The 15719-nt window shown below is 36.1% G+C and overlaps 1 protein-coding gene across 1 annotated transcript in view; it reads left to right on the plus strand.

The window, feature by feature from the left end:
- LOC110115681 (probable sugar phosphate/phosphate translocator At1g06470) overlaps positions 1-15719 on the plus strand; it is a 30055-nt gene that overhangs the window by 9005 nt on the left and 5331 nt on the right. Inside the window, exons 6-10 of the mRNA XM_020848991.2 lie at positions 3181-3281; positions 3466-3478; positions 3701-3885; positions 4080-4166; positions 11255-11349. Of these exons, the coding sequence (XP_020704650.1) occupies positions 3181-3281; positions 3466-3478; positions 3701-3885; positions 4080-4166; positions 11255-11349 (481 nt within the window). The remainder of the gene's footprint in view (positions 1-3180; positions 3282-3465; positions 3479-3700; positions 3886-4079; positions 4167-11254; positions 11350-15719) is intronic.

A 15719-nucleotide genomic window follows, 5' to 3' on the forward strand; every position in this document is an offset into this window, starting at 1 on the left:
TATATATATATATATATATATATATATCTGTGAAAAAATATATATAATACATAGAATCTGGCTATCGTTAGTCAGTGCAATCCATGACCTCTCTGTCTTGCTTTGTCATGGCCTTCACATCATGCCATCACCGCTAAAAGGAGACATATCTAAGCACCTGCACTTCTAATGATCTTCACACACTTCCTATTAAACTTCCTACACCGCTCCATAATTGCCTTTAGGTTGGGAAATCTCCACCTTCACGGAAGGATCAATTTAACCATCTCTGATGGTCTTCAAGCCCTTCCTGCATCACTCTAATGCCTCTACAAGCATATCCACCTCTATGGGAGGACTGATCTAACCATCTTCAGTTGCCCCTACTATTACTACACATCGCACTTCTCTACCTGACATCTCCAAGACCTTCTTGCACAACTCCATTGCTACCTTCAGGTCGAGCCATCTCCCCTTAATCCCAACCTCTAGTTGCCTTCATAACTTATTGCATTGCTTCATCATGTTTTGGTCTTTCCATCTCTACTTTTAGGGGTGGACCAATCTGAACATCTTGAGTGGCATCTACATCTTCCTGCATTGCTCTATCTTCATCTTTATGACATGCCATCTCCACTTCTAGGGGTATACTCATCCAACCACCTCTAGCGGCTTCCACAACCTTTCCTACATTACTTCATTGCAACTTTCGGGTTCTTCTATCTCCAACACAAAGAATGATTGTTTTGGCCATTTTCAGTGACCTTCATGTCTTTCCTACACTACTTTGTTGCTATGTTTATATCACGTCATATTTCACCACTAAAGGGGCAAATTATTGGGTCAGGTGACCGAACGCGGAGATTGGTCCGGATATTAATAAAATATTATTTTAAATTAAGCGCAGGTAAAGCGCAAGTAAAGCGCAGGTAAAGCGCAGGTAAAGCGCAAGTAAAGCGCAGGTAAAGCGCAGGTAAAGCGCAAGTAAAGCGCAAGTAAAGCGCAACTAAAGCGCAAGTAAAGTGCAGGTAAAGCGCAAGTAAAGCGCAATTAAAGCGCAAGTAAAGCGCAACTAAAGCGCAAGTAAAGTGCAGGTAAAGCGCAAGTAAAGCGCAATTAAAGCGCAAGTAAAGCGCAACTAAAGCGCAAGTAAAGTGCAGGTAAAGCGCAAGTAAAGCGCAATTAAAGCGCAAGTAAAGCGCAACTAAAGCGCAAGTCAAAAGCGCAGGTGACGCGGCAAATGTTTATTGGATATCCGAACTTATTTTTCGCCTCCGGTCACCTAACCCAATAATTTGCCCCTCTAAAGGAGGCTCAGTCTAACAAACTCCAATGACCTCCACAACTTTCTTGCTCTAGCTCACCTAATGTCTTCAAGGTATATTGACTTCACCTCTTGAAGGGGTATTGTCCTAGTATCCAATCTTATTTTGTCACCTATATAAAATCAACATATCTATTTCACCTTCATTGTATTAACACAAAGTATGAGAAAGCATGGATCAATGCCACTCTTACCTTCTACTTGTAAAAGTCATTTCAACAAGGAAATGGCCTATGATTCTCTGTATGATTTTTCATATAAAAAAGGCATGTATCTGATGGAACTTGGTTTTTAAATTTCGGAATCCAGGAAAAACAGCCCAAAAACAGTGAAAAAATGGCGAATTTCTTGGATGAAAACACTCACAAACACTTCAATAACTTGAATATTAAAAGACTTACAAGTTTCCACGGATACAATGCTCTCAATTCGAGAAGAGAAGCTTTCTCCCAAGCCCTAGAGAAAAAGAAAACTAAAACAGCCACCAAAATGAGATCCCTCCAAAAAGCCACCCTAACTCACTTTTAACTTTCACATGAACCCCTCAAAATCCCCTCATTACCCCTAGGGCAAACACCACAACCTTTCTCTTCAATTTGGTGGGCCCAAGGGGCCCACCCGAGAGCTTTCCCCCCCTTGGCTTGTCCGCCCAGGCAGGCGGGTTCTCCGCCTGCAGTAAGTGAGAACCGGCCCTTTAAGGGCCGGTGTTGCTATGGACCGAACCGGTCCATCAGCAACCTCCTTAATTGAGAGAGCTCTCTTGTGAGCCAGAGATGAAATTTATTACAAGGGATAGCATGCATAGGAAATCTTGACCCATATCTAAATAAACCTTGAGAAAACATCAACAAAAATATGGTTAAAATATAAATAATATACCTCTTAGAAAACTTCTCCTGCATTCTGTCTCATACAATAATAATAATAATAATAATAATAATAATAATAATAATAATACAACAACAACAACAACAACATCAAGCCTTCATCCCACTACGTGGGGTCGGCTACATGAATCCTTTTTCTCCATTGTGTCCTATTAAAAGCCAAAATAATAATAATAATAATAAACATAAATAAAATAAAATAAACCTTGACACAACATGAGGAGAAATTTAATAATAACCTATGTAAAATATTTTCGGAGTTCTCTCTCTTACACAAAGGAGGCTTATAGGGAAGGGGTTGGCGTTTCCTGAGAGATTAGATTTTTGACGAGTCCATTTGGGAAGATTTCTCTTTCCATTGCTTGTTAGGTCCCTTGAGGATTTTTAAATGGAAATGTTGTTCACCCGCTTGAGTCAAGCATCTAGGATTATAAATAAGCTTCAGCCTACCCTTACAAAAAAAAAAAAAAAGGCTTTCAGTATAAGGTTTCTTCTTTTTTGGTGATTTCTATTATTATTCTTGATATTAATCCATAAATTGGCTAGTTTTTGTGCATTAATGAAGTATTGTCAAGTGTTATATGTATTGGATTCCTTTTAGTAGTGTAAATATTGATTGTTGTTGAAACTTTATATCTGTTCACTACTTTTCATGTGGGAATTTAGGTTTCGACAACTATTAGATTATTGCTTGGAATGAAAGAAGTGTATTAGCAGTTTTTACATTAAAAGTAACTTATTCCACATGTTATGAGTTGGTAATGTTGATTGAGACTTTTTGCGTGTATTCATTGTGCATCTCATTCTACATGGCATCAGTAAATCTTAAATCCTAAACCGTCTTACATCATAAAAGCTTTCATGCCATGCAGAACCCAAGTGGGCTACTGGTACTAGAGACCGGAATTTCAGTTCAAACGTTCTGTTTTATGTGTTGGTTATCTTATTTCCCGACACTATAAAATGCTAACTAGTTCTAATTCATGTCAGTTTTAAAGGAGACTCAATTTGATTTCTGGGGTTTTGTCCTTGTTATGCTTGCCTCCGTGATGTCAGGTTTCCGTTGGTCCATGACACAGATTCTCTTACAGGTTTAGTTCTAAGCTGTCTTCATATGCAGTCTTATTTGCTTCTATTTTTGTACTTTCGAAGTTCACTTGAATTTGATAATATGCAAACATATCTGCAATGTGTTCTACTCTTATTATATCTCTATCTAACTTTTGGTTGTTTTTTTTTTTTTCCTTTTTCTATGTTTGCTGATACAACATGAAGAAAGAGTCTTATGGTAAGCTTCCTCTTTCGTGACTTTCTTTTAGTCCATATGCTAGAAATTTAGAGTTGGAGTATTCTGGTTCAGGTACATGTCCAGTTCACATGAAAATGGGTTTTGAGGCTATCTATAATTTTATCTTTTAACTATGGTAGTTTTTCATTAGTTTTACTTTTGTAGAGCTAATTCAACAAAAAAATCTTTCTGCGTCTGACATTTTGGTGTTCTTTAATTCAGGTCTAAAGAATCCCATCACATTAATGAGTCATGTTACTCCTGTGATGGCACTTGCTACAGCAATCCTTTCTCTTCTACTTGATCCATGGCATGACCTTAAGTCTAATAAGTACTTTGATAGTTCAAAGCACGTGATTCGAAGTTGTTTATTGATGCTTTTGGGAGGGGCTTTGGCATTTTTCATGGTATGGTTTCAGCTTTCAGTTTCAAACTTGTCTTGACCATAAATTTATTATCCTTATATCTTAAGTATTCTTTTAATGATATTCTTTAGAGATTTCTAGGGCATTTAGGTGCTTATAATCATTTTATGAGTCTTTTAAGGATATTTATTAGACAAATACCCTTTTTCAAGTGCCATCTTTTGTGCCGATCGCAGGTTTTAACCGAGTATATCCTTGTTTCAGCGACTAGTGCAGTGACAGTAACAATAGCCGGTATTGTCAAAGAAGCTGTTACAATTTTGGTATGTCTAGCCTTTTGCCATTTTATACTATATTAATTTTATTTGGTTGGATATCACATAGAATCATCATCATCGTTAGTCTTATTCCAACTATTTAGTGTAACTTTACAATTGTTCATTCATTTACAGAATACTAACTAGTTCTAATTCACATCAGTTGCGAAGGAGACACAATTTGACTTTTGAGGATTTTAGGATCATCACAAAGATTGTCCGAGTGGTCGAGCATGATTTTTCTTGAAAAGAGCTTTTGTTGATTTTTATTGGATTTGTTATAATATAGAAAACTTAAAAGATGTCTGATGAGTGGAGAATGAGTGTGTTGATTCCTATTTTTAAGAATAAAGGTGATGCACAAGATTGTGTGAATTATAGAGGAATTAAGTTAATATGTTGTACTTTAAAACTATGGGACAGAGTTATGGAGCATAGGTTGCAGCGTGATACTAATGTTTCTCAAAATCAATTTGGTTTCATGCCAGGTAGGTCTGCTATGGAAGCTATATATTTATTGGGAGGTTTGATGTAGAAGTACATAGATAATTAGGAGGATCTACATATGATTTTTATTGATTTAGAGAAAACAAATGATAAAGTTCCAAGAGAAGTGCTATGGAGAGTTCTACATAAGAAAGGAGTTAATAATATTTATATTCAAGTCATTAAGGATATGTGTGCAGCAATTGTTACTTGTATTCAAACACAAGGTGGTTTGACCAAGTATTTTCCTATTTTAGTTGGATTACATTAAGGATCAACCTTAAGCCCATATCTTTTTGATTTAGTCATGGATGTTCTCACTAGACATTTGCAAGAGTTTGTAACCTGTTGTATGCTTTTTGTTGATGATATTCTTCTTGTTGATAAGACTTGAGAGGGAGTTGAAGGTAAAGTTGAATTATGGAGGTCAACCTTAGAGTCTAAAGGCTTTCGTTTGAGTGGATATAAAACTGAATATATGGAATGTAATTTTAGTAATAATAGATCTTGTGGGGGATTGTGACTTTGGGTTATCAAGTCATTAATAAGAGCATATATTTTAGATATCTTGGGTCTATTGTTCAGAGTGATGGTGAAATAGATGGGTTTTGTAGAGTTCAAGTTAGATGGTTAAAGTGAAGGAATGCATCGGGCTTGTTGTGTGATAGAAAAGTCCCTCTCAAACTTAAGCAAAAATTCTATAAGATGGTAGAGAGACTTGCAATGCTTTATGGTGCAGAATGTTGGCCATTAAAAGAGAAGCATAATATTAAGTTAAGTGTTGCAGAGATGAGAATGCTCACGTGGATGAGTGAGTTTACTCTTAGAGACAGGATACGAAATGAGCATATACGTGAAAAGGTTGGATTAGCTCCAATGGAAGACAAGATTAGAGAGAGTCGCATTAGATGGTTTGATCACATAAAACACCGGCCTTTCAATGATCCGGTTAAGAAAGTAGATGTATTAGGTTTGACTTATGTTAAGAAAGGTAGAGGTAGACCTAAAAAGACTTGGTTAAACAAATATTAGAAATGACATTTCTTTACTAGATTTAGATGAGAATTTGACTTAACATGACACAATGGAGAAAAAGGATTCATGTAGCTGACCCTACATAGTGGGATAAAGGCTTATGTTGTTGTTGTTATAATGTAAAAAATTAATACTAAGAATAGAAAAGGCTTATTGTTATAATGTAATAATAATAATAGTAAAGGCTTGTTGTTGTTGTTGTTGTTATAATGTAGAAAATTAAGCTTAAGAATTTAACCGTAAAGAAATTTCCGACCATTTTAGAACAATTTATATGAAAAGGACCATCATGAAGAATAAATTTAAAAAAGATAAAAAATGCAATTATTAATTGTGTTTTTTGTTAAAATGCAAAAAAAAAATTGCATTTTTACAAAAAAATGAAAAAGAATTGCGTTTTCTGCTATAAACGCAACTTTTTCTTTTAGTATTTTTCAGAGTAAATGCAAATATCTTTTTTGTTTTATGTGAGAACCTTTTTTTTTAATTTACTGTTTTAAATGCATGCATCTTCGGCCAAATCCCATAAATTCGCAGAATCGAGGGATTTACCCATTGTCGGGATTTAATGCATGCACAAAGTCTATTTTTGTTGGATTTAGTGTAAATCCAACTTAAATCCTGCTACACATTTAATATAAGACTACCCCGAAATGAAGTTAATGCTCTTTGTGAAATATTCGACTAAGTTCCTTCAACGACTACCCTTGTCGAATTTGACTGTGCAAGAGCCGACTCCGTTTTTTTATGTATATTATAAAATATAATATTATATAAAAATATATATACTATGATATAAACATATCATAATATATTATTTTATAATTTATATAATATTATAGTTAAAAAATAATAAGAAGAAAAAAAAAGGAGAGACTTTCAAACAAATGTCGAAGACCCGCGCCATCAATCTTAGATCTGGGCGGATGATTTCACAATTCGAAGACCTGCGTCGTGATCTTAGATCTGGGCGGATGAAATAAAATTCGAAGACCCCACGCAGTCGATCTTAGATCCTGGTGGGATGATTTAAATTCGAAGGTCCTACACCGTTGACCTTAGGTCCGGGTATGAAGAAATTTTGGCAAATGCCACACCGATTTCTCCCTCAGTGGGGAGGTGACGACGTGAGGCTGCCAAAATTTCCTCAAAATCCAGAGGAAAATTCAATTTGAATATTGATTTAATTGAAATGTTAAAATTGACTTTTAAATATTAATTAACTAATTTAGTTAATTAAAATTTAATAAAAATTAAATTGATTAAGATTAATCAAAATAATTGATTAATCAAGATCTTCAAAGTCTCATATATCATCAAATGTGTGGGAGCGGAGAACCTACGAACACTCATTCTCCTCTAGTCCCTCTAAATCTAAATATTTCTTAAAAAAAAAAAAGATCTTTGCAAACATCATTTGAATTAAGTTCATTTGAATTGCTACTAAGAGCCTACCTTAAAATTTTTCTATAAGACAAAGGGGCGAGAATTTTCTCCTATTTATTTTTATCCTACTCATTACTCTTCCAAATGCCACTCAGCATAAGTGAGAATTTATTAGCTATCGTTTTAGCCCAAAAACTATTCTTGAGATGCCTTGAATGTCTCTAAATGAGACTTTTTTGAATGTCTCTAAATGAGACATCTTTTTAAAATTAAAAAAAATTCCAATACAATTAAAATTGAGTAGAAGACTTTTGAATTGTTATAGCATTTTAAATACTATTTCCCTTTGAAACATTTAAGATCTCTAATTGTCAAAGCATCACCTCTCTTCCTCTAGTTATTGAGGTATCAAAGACTGTGCTAAATCGTTTCAAAACTAATTTATCAGTTAAAATTAACAGGTTAACTTTAAAATACAAGAGCATTGTTGAATTTGAAAATTTCAAAGTAAGAGAGTGTTCTAAATGATTTTTTTTTTTTTTTTTTGAATACGAGAGCTTTAAATTTTGAGAGTTTTAAAGTACGAGGGTTTTGAGAATTAAAATTAATATAATTAACTAGAAAATTTGATTTTTTTAGTTAATTGATTAATTAGTTAACCGTAAAAGAAAATACAGGAAAAGAAATAATGTTTCTAGTAATCAGACATATACAAGCTCTCAACAAAATCTTTCACAAACTCTAAAACTCTCCAAACAAACAACTCTACCAACTTAAATAAGTACAAAACAATACTCTGCTAGTACCCCAAGATCCCTCCTACACAAGCTTCTGCAACTATCTGCGAGCTCCATGAACTGCCGCATGTACCACGTATCTGCAAACAAGTAAACAAGAATTAGTGCATCATAAATAAATTGAATGAATGCTGATAAATCTAAGCTACTACAAGTATAACAGAGTATTGGAAAGTAAGAAAGCTAAGTATGAAAAAGCTAGTAGAGCAATAGTGCTGAAAGGGAAAAATCGTAAGTCCAACCTTAGGGTAAAAATTGACTTAACCCCTAACCCTAATTAAAATATCAGCCACTTCTAATAGAAGTCGTAAGTCCGCCCTCTGAGGGAAACATTTAGGTAATAATACAACCCTAGATCCCTCACTTGGGCATCCTAATCTATAGGACTTGGTTGTTAGACCCACAACTCGGGCCACTTAGCTTAAAGTGCTAGGTTGTAAGACCCATCATTAGGCAAACTTCTAAGGAAGTACTAAGACCTATCCAACTAAAATATTCGGGCTACCCTTAGTGGAGATCGTAAGTCCCACTCATTGGGTCAATTTCTAATGAAAGCCACAAGTCCCTACCCAAATCTAGTCACATGGACAACTCTTGTTGAAAAATTAAGGCAAAAGCCTTAAGAAATAATTTCATCTTTAAATAATGTTTTGAAATATAATAATTATGATTCCTTTGTTGAAATCATGTGGAATTTCTGTCATAGGATTTCCTACCCAAGTAATTAAAGCTTTTGGGCATCTTAGTATAAAGGATTAAGTTGTAAGACTCGTTTTTTAGGCTACTTCCTAAGGGAAGTTATAAGTCCTATCCAAATAATTAAAAACCTCAGGGCAGCCTCACTGTAGTGTTAGGTTGTAAGACCCATCCTTGGGCAACTCATAAACAAAGTAATAAGCCCCAATTCTAAATTTAAATCTCAGGGCTACTTTCTATGAAAGTCATAAGTCTCAATCTAAATCCAAACTCCTGGCTACTTCCTAAGGAAGCCATAAGTCCCGCTCCAATCCAAACTCTTGGGTTACTTCTAAACGAAGTCATAAATCCCAAACTAAATCAATTTCTGGGTATTCTAATAGATGTAAACCCCTAAACACCCAATAAAATTAAAATTCATATCTAATCACTTCAGTTTACTCGGGATCTCTGAGAGGAAGCAACCCATGACTGCTAATCAGATTCCCTGGACACTACAATCAATGATTGTTAGTGTTGGTAGACTAAAATTACGGTATATTCGAGACGACGGAACCATGAGATCTTGATCTGGTTTACCTCCATTTTTCCCACAATCGAGACTAAAATACTTAAAGTTTATGCATCCTTAATGGAGAAGTTCTCTCTTACGTAGTAAGAGGGGTTATTAACTATGAGTGCTTGCACTCATAGGAAGGATCCCATATCTTTAAACCCTGACACTGCCATCAGGGGAAATCTGATTAACTACAATCTGACTTAAGGGAAATGAAATCGCACAGCTGCAAAGCAGAATTCATGCATTCGTGTCGTTTTTCTTGAGCCAACAGTAGGTAAGACTAGTTAGACTAGACTTGTTTGATCAGTTAGGCTTGGTCAGATTGGCTAATATGGTGAGGTAAGACATTGCGTGACTTGACTATACCGGTTAGACTTAGTGGGCTTGACTTAATTATCATTTGGATTAGTTTCTTTGAATGAATTAGGAAAGAAAATTGGATAGGGTCTGACCAATTGGCCAAGGCTAATTAGGGTCAGTTAATTGATTACTAAATATATAATGGGTGAGTCCCTCTAAATAATGCTTGGGATGAGCTACCTAAGGGACGCCTAGTATGCTGGGCCTTAAAGAAATTAAGGAAATTGGGTGATTGGGAATAGCCACTTTAAGTTTGTCTAAGTAAGCTCTATGGTAAGATACGGTTGAGACAGGAACGAAGACTCTCTAGGGCTAAGGATTCTACTTAGTTTACCATGGGTGAGATTAAACTTAGTCCAAAAAGAGGTCAACATAGTCACTGCGTGCAAGGCTCTCATTGACTAAGGGCCACCAACTAATGTAGCAACTACAGTTCTCTAATCATGAACTCGTCCAGTCAACATCATTGGCAGCCACTATTGAAAACTATCGACCATATCGCAAACTCTCGTCAGAATGTACTAGTTCTTACAGTTGTCGGAGCTCCTTGACTGCTTGCTGACATCAATAGAGAAAAGGCTGATCTACTCGTTGGTTGCCTGCATTAGTCACCTATCTATTCATTAGCCAATGATCACCAACTACAGTCAAACTTTGATCACTGCAGCTCCATGAAGTACTCAAAGATTTCCCACCTACTTTCAGCTGATTGTTTTCTCAATCTAGTCATTTAGCAGCCAAGGAAAAGTTCTTGATTTCCATGTTTTAGTTGCATCATTCTGTATCTTTGATAGATCTTAGAGGTGATGGAGTTATCATATTTTAGGAAATTGATTAGCTTAGGCATAATTTGAGCAATAAAAAAATTTCAACAATTTTGATCTAAATCAATTAGTTAGAAATAGATTTTTTAAGAACTTGATTAAGTGAGATTTAAGGAGCTATTGACTAAGGTAAAAAAAAAAAAAATTAAAAAAAGGAGCTACTGACTAAGGTATTAAATATTTCATTTGTAAATTGTTATAAACATTTTCTATCCATGTTATCCTAGGTCGCTAATTTTATCCACCATTCTAATGGGTGCATTTTCTATTATTTTCTGAGTATATTCAGACTATTTAAGCCTATTATCAAATTACCTTACCTGCAATTAATGTCACTCCAACTAGTCCTCTATAACAATCATTCTTAGATTTATACTTTCTATTTATTTCACATTCATCTTAGTATCCTCTCTGCAAATGCAAGAGTGAGGCTGCGTATATGAACCCCTCCCCAGATCGTCATTGGTGGGAGCTCCATGTGCTACTTATGCCGTATATTATTTTCAATTTTGAAAATATGGAATCATAATTTTGTCTTTGAAAGGTTGTTTCTGCCTTGAGAGTATTCCTTACTTTCCACTTCCTTTATGGAATCATCACATGTACATTTGGGACCTTACAAATTCTTTTTCAAACTGAAGTTTATCAGGATTGTTCTAATACTTATATTGTGAGAACATTTATCAACTTTTCGTTTGTTGGTCTACTACTTTGGAAGAAAAATATCTTTTGGAAGCTTCTTACTAGATCTTCTGATATACAAAACACTTAAGAGATTCTCCAACATGCTCATTTGTATCTTACAAATTCTGATAAGCCTCATTTGCTAAACTTATAGATTCTCATATATAGATCAAATATACTTTAGGCATACCCCACCCACTCTCTCTAATATATATATATATATATAGCTTATGATTTATGTCTTAGATGAATGCTTTCTTTGTTCAGGTTGCAGTGTTTTACTTCCACGATCAATTTACTGTGCTGAAGGGCATGGGACTTCTGGTAATTATAGTTGGAGTTAGCTTATTCAACTGGTACAAGTAAGTGGATTTACTGTTTTTTATAAATTGCAACTTTGGTGGCAATTGTGGCTGCAAATATTATGTGCTTATTCTTTGTGCCTATTGTGATTGTATAAATCAAATTTAGTGGTTGTTTAATTAGGTAACATCTGCTTCGTAATGTCATGTTATTATCATATGACAATTATTTGGTTCACTAATATCTTTAAATAATAATTTCATAAATAGCATTTAAGTTCTATTTTTTAATATCTTGACAACAATCAAATATGTCGACATCTGAAAGTCATGTTATCTGACTTCTAAAACAAATAATCAAAATAATAATAGTAATAATAAAAGAAGATGATAATCTCTGTTAATCTTTCTAGATAACATTGCATCCAATGAGTAAGATAATAGTGAATCAATTATCTTAATAATATTATTATCTAGATAACACTACTGTTTGTATGATGTTGAATCTAGGGGTGGAAACGAGTCGAGTTGTAGCTTATCGAGCAGAGCTTGCTTAATTCCCATTGAGCTTGAACTTGAGCTCGACTTGAGCTCATTTAATCAGCTCGAACTTGGCTCATTAAAAAAATTTAGGCTTGAGCTCGAGCTTGACTTGTTTATTGAACTTGATTTCTTAATTTTTGAATTAAAATTTTTCAAATTTTTTAATAATTTTACTTATAGTATACAAATAAAATATATTTTTAACTGATATACTGAATTTTTACTTTAAATAAAGTAATTAAATATCAAATTGAAACTTAAATATGGAATTAGATGGTCAAGATTGTTTTAGTGGGGATTTCACATATATGAAATAAATGATGTGGATTTTGTTGGCCACTGACTAGCCATTGGCCCCACCTCAAGCACAATCTCTTTGACCGACAGAACTATTCGTCCCAAACGACAGAACCGCATGACTCCTCTTAATTAAAGACAAGCTGAAACCGCTTGTCCCTCTCATACCATTCGACCCTCACGCATGTAGAAACCACTCGCCCCTCTCATTCCATTCGACACTCACACAAGTCCGCTCCTTCTCATCTCCCTTAACCGCACGCGAGAAGCCTTGCCCAATCCCTCCTCTCTCGATTAGACGTTGGGAGGTTGTCAAAATTTTGAATGACAAGGGACCCTTATACAATTAATTTGTCACTTTAAATGATTTAAAAATACACACACATCTAGTAGCTTAAAGAAATAAGTGTAAGCTGGAATTTAATATGAATGTTTCAAATCATTTAGAAATTCCACATATTTAATTTTTTTTAGGTGGCATTATAATTCTCCTCTTTTGGAAGATTACTCTTCCAAGGATTCAAACACTCTATAATCAAACCAGCCACATTTGTGAAGTGCCACCTCTTCCAAGCCAAAGGACAACACTTCCAAATACAAATCCTGATGTGAAACAATGATGATGAACAAGAATTGCTTTTAAGAAATTAGTAAAATGTGAACTTTGCTTGGCTAAATATAAACGGATGCATCTTCAAGTTTGATCTTAGAAAATTTCATGAAAAGACTAAGTACTGGCAAGCGATTACAATTGAGATTACTAGGATATTTGCAAAATAATAACAACAAATAAATGAGTAAAGCAAATGACAAGTTAATAATTAGATCGTTCACCTTGGGATCCCTCACTCACACTCTTGAAAATGATTGGCTTAGCAGAAGAATTTTGCAAGCAAACTTAGAGATGCCACTAGAAGACATGCGATGCCGAGGGTGCTAGTCGCCGGGGAAGGAGTCAGAGTTGGAGGAACGGGTAGCCGTCCGGTGATCTTCTACTCTCCAATAGGTCTTTGTTCGTCGATGATGTCTGCTAACTGGGGGAGGATACGATCAACGTATTCCTTGACGGTGCTTTCAGATCCAAATCTGGTGTCAAAGAATGGTGATTGGATGACGTCAATCTCCCCTTGAGAATTGAGAATAAGCCCGTGATCAACTTCCGGATCGGCCATAAATGATCATGGAAGGGCTTGGTGTGTCGTGGTGGTGTTGTGGCAGGGCGTCCGCCACTTGGGAGGGGTGGCCAAGAGGTAAAGGAGAGAGGCAGGTGGGGTCTTGGGTAGGAGGAGGTGGAGAGGGGGAGCTAGATCTAGGTTAGGGTTAAGAAGAATTATTAGAAATCTGAAATTAATTTCTGATTAAGTGAAATTAGAGGGAAAGAATTTGAATTTGATTTCAAATTCAAATTGGGTTGGGGCTTAAGCGGGAAAACCAAGGTGGAGCCCAATCAAGGGGCTAGCGGCATTAAGAGAGGGAGGAGGGTTTTGTGGAGGGATTTAAGATTTTCCAAAACAAGCTATGTAAGTTAGGAAAGGAATTATCAGATCCAATCTGATGCGGACATCGGTACGAAGATTTGGCGCATCTATCACAGGAGGCATCGTAAATCGACGGCTATAATTTAAATCTTCAATTATGATTTATTTTTTTTATGAATTTTAGTTCTTAATTAATGTATTTCCTGTTTTACCCCTAGAGTGAGTGTTATGGCCCAAGGGGCAATTTTGTAATTTTTGATTTTTCTCATGTTGTTGCCTATATATAGGGTCTTAAGCTATTGTAATAGGGATGAAGAATTGATATTAAAAATTTATGCCCACATTTGTGTTCTTTTTGAGAGAGGACGAGAGTGAGATTCCTATGGGAATGAATCGGAGTTGTCACTAGCCGCATGATGGGTCCGGGCTCGTGATTTGAAGTCCCTTGGAGAAGGGCAACCGATCACCCGTTAGTCTTCGGAAGAGTCCGAGGCTCGCGGTTTTTATCATCTATCGTTTATTTTCTCTCTTTTGTTTTTTATCTCTTGCTTTTTTTGTTCCTCCTTATTGTTCTAGTCATCTTCATCCTCCACCCTCGCCGCCGGATCTCACCCCATCCGACCCCCCCATCCTTCCTCTCCAAGCCCACGGCCAAATCCCTCACCCGTCGTCCACCTCCCCCATCCAACCCGTGAATCTCCCCTTCCCAGTCCCCTTTCCTAATTTGGGTTGGCAAAATCGAGAGGGAAAATTCATGACAATTTTGGTTTTCAAATTTGAAATCTTTCCTAATTGGGGTTGATCCATATTTGGAAGGTTTTAACTCTCCAATTCAAAATTCAAATTTGAATTGCAAGGAGATGAGTCATTAACTCCAAATTAAATTAGACCCATCCAATCTCCACCGTCTCCACATGACATTCATTCCTTCCTAAATTAGAATCCCCAAATTCCCTCTTGCCCATTAATGCCGCCGGCCCCTTTCATTGGCTGGGATTTAGATTTATTTCCTTAAGCTAAATATCTTTTTTTGGAAATATTTCAAATTCCCCCAGATTTCCTCTTAACCGAATTTTCCCCAAGTCCTAAGCTTTAATTTTATTTCCTGAAACCTGAAATCAGATTTTGAAAATAAAATCTCCTCCTCTTCTCAATCCCGCCAGTCCTCTCTAGAATTACATTAGGAAATCTTTCCTAACAGTCACAGCAATTGTTTGGAAATATTTCTAAAGCTGAGATTCTTCCTTGGCCGAAAAACTCAAGGCCCACCTCAAATTTTGGTTCCCAAATTTCAGCCCCTTCAAGTTGGAAACAACTTCCAATCCTGTGCTAGCCGAATTAATCTAAGCTCTGTACGTTGGTTTTCTCCACCCAATCCTTCTCAAACTCCTCCCACATGGAACTTTCTACCTACTAATACTGCAGCCCAGTTTTTCCCACCTCTGCTCTCACGTCTCCAGCAATAAGAAGCCTATTAGTTGCTGTTTTTACCCACAGCAAATTGCTGTCCAGCAATTCCTGTTTTTCTCAAGAGAAAATCTGAGATTTCTCTCAGATTTTTGGCTCCAAAATCTGAATTTCTTCTCAGTTTTTCTCTTCACCATCAAGGCTGAAATTTCCCAAGGCCTCACCTAAGCTTGCTGTCAGATTTTTGGAGAGGAGATCCTCTCCTTAGCAAAGCCCGCTACCCGTTCTACATCACAATCTAATTGAAATTCAAATTAAATTTAGATTTAATCACTTTTCTAATTTAGAATTTCAAATAAGGAAAGTATTTCCTAATTTGAAATTTGAATTTCAAATAATTAGAATTCTTTCCCTCTTTGCTTGGCTTAATTTAGGAAAGCAACTATGATGAGGGAAATCATCACAATGATGGAGATTGTGGAGTGGGCCGTCGGCATTGTGTGGGTGTGGGGGGGGGGGGGGGGAATTTGGCTCGGGTAAAGGGGGAGAGGCCTTGGGTCGGCGGGTGGAGAGGAGATTTGGTGGTGGTGTTGACGCAAAGAGGGGAGCTGGCGATGGGCCGTCGGGTAGGGTGGAAGAAGGGGAAGCTCGGGTAGTGGAAAAGTGGGAGAGAAGAAGAAGAGATGTAGGAAAACCAAGAGCTTA

The sequence above is a fragment of the Dendrobium catenatum genome, unplaced genomic scaffold, assembly GCF_001605985.2.
Source record: "Dendrobium catenatum unplaced genomic scaffold, ASM160598v2 fragScaff_scaffold_621, whole genome shotgun sequence".
In the NCBI taxonomy this organism is placed as follows: Eukaryota; Viridiplantae; Streptophyta; class Magnoliopsida; order Asparagales; family Orchidaceae; genus Dendrobium; species Dendrobium catenatum.